The sequence below is a fragment of the Cynara cardunculus genome (genome assembly GCF_001531365.2).
Source record: "Cynara cardunculus var. scolymus isolate 2C chromosome LG 2, CcrdV1, whole genome shotgun sequence".
NCBI classification, from domain to species: domain Eukaryota; kingdom Viridiplantae; phylum Streptophyta; class Magnoliopsida; order Asterales; family Asteraceae; genus Cynara; species Cynara cardunculus.
The window spans coordinates 12486826-12494325 of record NC_037529.1 but is presented as its reverse complement, the minus strand read 5'-3'; the positions used below and the strand labels follow the sequence as shown (position 1 = coordinate 12494325).

The 7500-nt window shown below is 30.1% G+C and overlaps 1 protein-coding gene and 1 non-coding gene across 2 annotated transcripts; one reads left to right on the top strand and one right to left on the bottom strand.

The window, feature by feature from the left end:
- Positions 1–2135: 2135 nt before the first annotated feature.
- Positions 2136–3573, top strand: LOC112505907 (zinc finger CCCH domain-containing protein 39-like). Its single transcript, XM_025109945.1, has 2 exons — positions 2136–2880; positions 3320–3573. Exons 1-2 carry the CDS (start codon positions 2136–2138, stop codon positions 3571–3573), a joined length of 999 nt encoding a protein of 332 aa, XP_024965713.1.
- A 256-nt stretch (positions 3574–3829) lies between these two features.
- On the bottom strand, positions 3830–3903 carry TRNAR-ACG. Its single transcript has one exon. It is a non-coding gene; the product is annotated as a tRNA-Arg (tRNA).
- Between the last annotated feature and the right edge of the window lie 3597 nt (positions 3904–7500).

Here is a 7500-nt window from a genome sequence, read left to right as displayed (position 1 = left end):
AGTCAATTCATGGACATATTATGATATTTGGGCTTCAACGAGACAATTTTTTCAAATGATTCGATCATGATTCTTGCGTCAATACACAAAAATTGTTTGACAAATGCTCAGGAAGGAATACAAGCACTTTGTTTTTAACTACAAGGGTGGTGCCTGATTGGTTTGAGCTTGGCTCCAAAGGTCAAAAGTACCAGGAGGTCACAAGTTCAAATCCAAGGAGAAATAAAAATCCCCTTGTGGCCACGGAGGTTCAAATGCGGTGACTCCGGACTATCTGCAAAGCAGGTGGTCGCCCTGGAATTAGTCGACTCGTATATCGGGTTGGATATCCTGGTTAATAAAAAAAGCAGTGAAGAATCTTGGTCAATCTAATTGTGCTTTCATGGAAACCATGACGAGAATCGAAATGAGTGTGTATTAGAGTATTGATTTCAAACCCTTGTGTGGTGTTATAAGCATATCTTAGTAACTTGTCTTTACGGAAAAGAATGTATAGTAAAAGATTTAAGATTGATTTTCACTATTAATTAAGACAACAGTTAAAAAAAAAAAAAAAAAAACTCTGAATCGTTTTAGGTGTTAAACAAGTTAATGATATGACGTGATGCCATTAATAGTTACTAACGTAAGAAAATCTTAACAGAACATTCGAATCTTACCAATGCTTCACTGTATTCGTTCTTCAAGAACAATAACGAATCTAGTAATCTAAAATACGGTATACATTTCCATTTTAGTTAGAGACAATGTATCTGTACGTTCAATCCCTTCAAACCCTATCTTTTTATTAAAATAATATCAGTTAACAAACGTTCGTATCCAATGCAATTTATGATATTACTTTCGAAAATGCACAGTTTGGTACATAGTTATGGGTTCGGCAGATTAGATGGTATTAAAACGAGCGTTTACATGTAAACGTTTGTCGAATTTAAATCGTTATCGTGTATCAAATTCATGTTTTGGCAAATATTTAGAGGGTGGATATTAGGAAACATGTGTTCTTTGTTATTTGTCCAGATTTCTGTTATGGAGATAATCTTTATTTATGGAAAATTTCAAAATTTAAATAAAAAATAATAATAAATTAATGAATATCACATGATAAGTATTAGATGGTTAGCCGTTTGAAGAGAAGGTTTAGGGTTTTAGTCCGGCCCTAAAACCTCCTTGTCTGTCTACATTCATCTTCTAAATCAAAACACATGGATTCCACTTTCCTTCCTTGAAAAATCTTTAATGTATATATGGAAATTAAAGATTTTTTTCCTTAATTATATTTATTTTTATATAATTAATGTGTGTATATATATGCAAAGTTCTTAATCCGCCTTTCAATCCATCTAGGGTTTTTCCCAATTTTTATTCTTGTCGCCGATTCTTGTTTGGGTGTTCTTGAGTTCGCAGTGACAGTTCTCTGATCATCACCATTTTTCCCAGGTTAGATCATGATTATTTCAGTGTGTGTGTGTGTGTGTGGGGGGGGGAGAGCTAGAGAGAGAAGGGAAAGGTACGGTGGAAATGGTGGTGGAAATGGGGGTGTTTATGCATTTAGTCTTGAAGCTTTTTGTTTCAATCGTGAATTTGAAATTTTGATTCATAAAAATATGAAGAATCTTTAGACAAAATGTTATCAGGGTTTTTGGTTTTAAGCCCAAATTTTTATGCATTTGATCTTAAATTTGTGAAATTTCGATTCAGAACCTCTGAAGATGCTTTGATATCACCATTCATATGGGTTGGCTTTTAATTTTCTTTAGGCAAAATGTTTGATTATTGTGGTTTTAACCCCCATTTGCTTGCTATTTGAAAAACTGATCTTGAATTTGAAAATTTTCTGATTCATAAACATTATGGACGTTTTATTTCTTGATTTTTCTCTGTTTCTTGCATTTTGATTATTGCTTGTTGATGTTACTATATTATCTGCATGTCACAATTGTACTGATCGTGACTAAAAGTCCCCAAAACTCATGTGATCTTAATGGAAGAAAGGTCCATCTTTGAAATTTATACCTTGTAATTAACTCACATTGTGTATGTTATGTTCTTGATGTTTCTCTAATTTCATTTGTGACAGTTGCATTGAATTTTTATTAAAAAAATTCTGTAAGTATCGGACCAAATCTCTCAGAATGATTCAAAACCCTTTTCTTGGCGGCAACAATGGTGGAGGAGAAAATCTCCCTCAACAAAATGACTCAAACTCTCAGTTTGAAAACTCCAATAACAGGCCAAGAAACCCTGAAGTCAACATCAACCTTCCAAGGTCAACACCTTTGCTCTCAGCTGTTCAAAGATCCAACCCTCCAACCCTCCCTGTGAATAGAGGAACCACCCACATATTCTACAAGACTCGAATGTGCCAAAAGTTTCTTGAAGGGAACTGTCGTAATGGGGATAGTTGTACTTTTGCTCATGGATCTAATGATTTGCGTGAGCCCCCGCCAAATTGGCAAGAACTTGTGAAGGATAATAGAGGAGGTGGGAATTGGAATGAGGATCAGAAGATCATCCATCGGATGCGGATTTGTAGGAAGTTTTATAACACGGGCGAATGCCCGTATGGAGAAAAGTGTAATTTTCTCCATGAAAGTCCTTCCAAGTTCAAGGCTGAAGCAGCCGTGGACATGGGAAGAACCAGACAGAGTTCTGTGATCAACATTCAGACTGTGGTGGACCATCCTCAAACTGAGGCCGTTCATCTTTTGCATGGTAATGTGGATGCTGTTCAAGTTGGTACTATGAACTCTGATCATCCAGATGCTTTACGACCTTCCATGAAGGCTACATATTGGAAAACTCGAATCTGCAGCAAATGGGAAGCCACTGGCCAATGCGTATTTGGAGATAAATGTCACTTTGCTCATGGGCTTGCAGGTAAGCATCCATTTTCCTTCTGTTTTCAGTCTATGCATGTATATGTGTGTGTATGTATGTATGTATGTTAGCTGGTTTTGCCCATAATGCATGATGAATGATGAAAACTAGCTGATTTATGATGTAATGGCTTATGATGGTATTAATCAAGTCAAAAGATGCAAACTTTTAGGATCTCTTTTTGTATATAAAGATGGGAACTTGGGTATTTCACTTGACTTCAGTTTCAGGTTTGCATAGAAGCGTGTTTTATATGCAAAGGTGGGGGCTTTCAGGTTTCTTGTTCTGTTTTTCAGTAGATCAAGAGATACAGACAAATAGTTATGAATCTTTGAACGATAGGTTATGTTTTTCGGAACGCTGTTTCCTTGTATCCCGACAGATCTTTCTATATACTGGCTTCATTCTTCTCTGTGTTCTCTTTTTATTGGTTTCGCAGAGCTAAACACACCAGTTGGACGTGTGGAGGGTGATGGTCAACCTTATGCTGGCTTTTCTGTTGCACCCAAGCCGTTCACCGGTCCCATCGTTGAAGCAGTGGCTACTAATTCAGCAACCACCGTTCCTGTACCACAAGGTGAAGTTAGGGAGATTGCAAAGTGGAAACTAGCACATAAGAAGCTGAACCGCATTTACGCAGATTGGATTGATGATGATGAAGATGAGCAGGTGTCGTCAAGCAAAGCTGATTAACGGAAAACCCGATCTTTAATGGTGGTTGTTTAAAGTGTTTGTTGGTTCTTTTCTGCATTTTATTTAAATTTAGAAGGATGTTCATCCCAAAAGGGATCAAATTCGTATACATGTCTTTTGCTATTCCTGTTGCTGTCAAAACATTAACCGGTAATTCAAACCGGATTTGAAATTTGGAGTTGAAGAGTTATGATTCAATGCATGAATGAGTTTGTACCAAGTGGGTGTGTGTCAGTGTGTGTGTTTTGTTGATGGACGGGCGAGGAGGGATTCGAACCCCCGACACCGTGGTTCGTAGCCACGTGCTCTAATCCTCTGAGCTACAGGCCCCTCGCAAAGACTTCTGCAAGATGCTCCATTTGTCTTTTATGAGATTAGAAAATGATTTACGTTATTATATGAAAAACAAAGAAAAGATCAAGTGTTATTACGTGGAAATTTACACAAATAGCAATTCTACAAAAATGACTTTCATTTTTAGTCATTTTATAAACTCATTTCCTTAAATAGATAAAGTTAACGAAAAAACTTTACACAGATTGAAATTTATTTTCAGGTAAGAGAAAAGTTAAAAAATGAGTTTACACAGAAAAAGAATTTCTAGGTTAAGTTTATTTTTTGATAAAAAAAATAAGGATAAAATACCAATCAAAATAACCCCTATGTCTAGTGATGTTGTCATTGAGTTGTCAAATCAATCAAAAAGTTGCGTCATAGAATGTTTTTACTACAGGACGAAATAACAGTCAAAATCGTCCCCCGAAGACGATTTGCAGTAGTAAAGGGCGATTTCATATCAAGTGATAAAAAAAATCAAAATTTTGTCCTTCAAATAGTATGCATGTAGGATTCATCTGTACCTTCAAACCCCAAATCACCCCCAATAAACCCTTCAAGGGCGATTTTTATGATCATTTCGTGAAAAATGTTTGAAATTGGTTATTTTATTAGTGTATCATATATAAATTGGTCATTTTGGATAATTTCTCTTATTATTATTATCATAGTATTAAATATCTTTTTTAGTTTTTTTTGTGTGGGGTTGGAATTGATTTTTTTTTTCAACAAACTCACCATTTTTAGTGTTTTTTTTTGTGGTTGAGTTAAAGATGTCATTAAAAAGGGTCCACCAATAAGAGGTTTATATAAGAATGATAATTAAATAAGAAAATAATAGTATAATTTTGGGTCAATCATTTATTTGAATCATTTTAAAATATATTTTTTCTTAAAAATCGTCCAAAAAGACATATATGTCATTTGTTGTATATACATTATATATAGAAATTTATTTATTTCTATAAATATTATTTAATTCATTTAATTAACGCATTTATTTATGATTTTTTAATATTTTTTGTGATTTAAGCATTATTAATTTTTCATTGATTTATTTTTTTATTACATTTAAAATAAGCATGATTTAGTTTTTCATTTAAAATATTTTTTTAATAAAATAATTTACTTAAGATTTTTTTACAATTTTCGTTAAAAACCACATGTGATATCCACAATTAATTGATATTTTTTTTTTTCCAAAAAAGAATGGCTAATGTTTGTCAAAATATCATATCTTGATATTGATCATAGTAAATTTAGGTGGAAAAGAAAATAAGTTATCTACAAAATTACATGTGATATTTGTAAATTATGAATTACGTTCTGAAGTAAATGTAATCTTATACATATTAATGTGCTCTGTTAATATAAATTAATATTAAAAAGTAATTAAAAAGTGACACTTTGAAAGATGACTAAACATTACATTGTTTTTTCAATAAATTTTCTATTATTTTTATTTTCAGTTAGAAAATCAAAATTTAAATCTATAAAAAAGTTATATTTAATTTTAAAAGATTTTCCATGTTAAAGATTTTAATATTAATTATATATTTAAAATACTTTTAGAATCTTATTATTTTAATATTTACAAAATATGTTAATACAAATTAATAATCATTTACTAATAAAAAAATCATTTCTCTCTTTTTACATTAAGTTTTAAAAAAATTAAAATTTTGACATATTTTAAGTTTTATTGTTTTAGAGAATAATATTAAGAATATGTTGGAACAAAATAAGGAACAAAATAAAGAACAAAAACTCAATCGTCTCTATTTAAGTGAATTTGTTGAGATGTTTTAAATGTACACATATGATTTGCTAAGATCATCTCCAACAACTATACAATTTTTCTAAAATATAATATCAAAAATTAAAATATCTAAAAAATTATATCAAACTCCAAAAAACTAGTTTATTTTAACAATTTCAACATTAAAATTATTAAAATCTATATTATATTATAAAACATTTGACAAAAACTCTTAAAAACCATTTGTATGCATGAAGTATTGTTTATTGATGCATATTACTTAAAATTCAAGGTTACAAATAAATTGTACGTAATTACAACTTATTAAAGTTTCATGTTTGAATTCGTGTAACTAATTGCGGATAAACATAGTCAAATACAAGATAAACATTTCATTTTAAATATAAAAAATCTAAAATATAATTAAGATAATCATTTAGTTCTAACAGAATACTTAATTATTATCCTTATAAAAAATTATATTATTAAATCAAGAAAAAATTACTTCATTATTAAATCTAAATTAAATTATAATAAAAAATTAAATTAAAGAAATTACACAAAAACAAGAACTTTTAAATTGTTAATTTAATATTAATATTGATATATTTATTTTTGAAATATTATAATATCTTCAAATTTATATTTTATTCAAAAATAAAAATATTATCCCTTTCTCAAAATCACATAAAAACCATATTATAACATCTACAAAGACAAAATAAAACGAAACATTGAAATCGAGATATATCTCGCTGCTTTGTGCGAGTACCCTTCTAGTATTTTACAAATGCATCATCTTAATGTACTTTTTAAAAAGTTTTATAAAAGAATTTATCACATTCAACCTCATTGGTAGAAACAATTAAAATATATCATTCTTCTCAATACTAAGTTTTACAGATTTCTCCAAACTTGGATATTTCTACCTTATTTTTTTTATTTTAGCATACACTTTTTTGGGGATAACTGTGGCTTTTCGTGCTAGTTTAGGCTCATTGAGTAGCTCCCCCCCCCCCCCCCCCAAGGCGAACACAAATGGTCTATAGTTATGGCAAGTGAACCTCTATGACCACAAGGTATATGACAACTTTAGCATCGTTGTTGGAGTACAAAAAAACTCCAAAATCTCTATAATATCAGCTTTAGAGCATCTCCAACTAATTCTCCAATATGGTTCATCATCTATATTGGTTTTTGTCCCAATGATGGTTAGTTAATGGGGTTTTTCCGTCTATTTTAAGTTTTTGTATACTTATGCTTCCCCTGATTCAAAATCCTGGCTCCGCAAGTAACCTATACATTTAGCTAAAAAGAAATACAAAAATAAATTCAACAAACATTATATAAAATTCTACACATTATTAGTATATGTAATAAACATTATTAATATATTTGATATAATAGACTAGAATTTTACACATAGATATAAATAAAATTTCTCTTTGCCTTTAAAAAAAATCATATCAAAATCAGCTTAACTTATTCATTAAAATATAAAATGTAAGTATTAATGTAAAAAAGAAAATTAGTAGGTAATAATATATTTAATAATATACAAGGATGCATCTAAAACTAACTATAAGAAAATCAATACAAAAAGGAAAAATGCACGGGCATTATTTGGCAAACATAAGCTAACGCATAAAATTAACTTATAAACTAGCTTATTGAAACGTTAGTTGCAGTAGCTTATAAGGAGTTTTTTTATCACTTTTTTTTTTTCAATTATAACCCTCACTAATAGTAATTGTTATTTATTACTATTAATTATAAATAAATATTAATTATTAATAAATAAAAATAAAATTAATTATTAGTTGTACATTGTT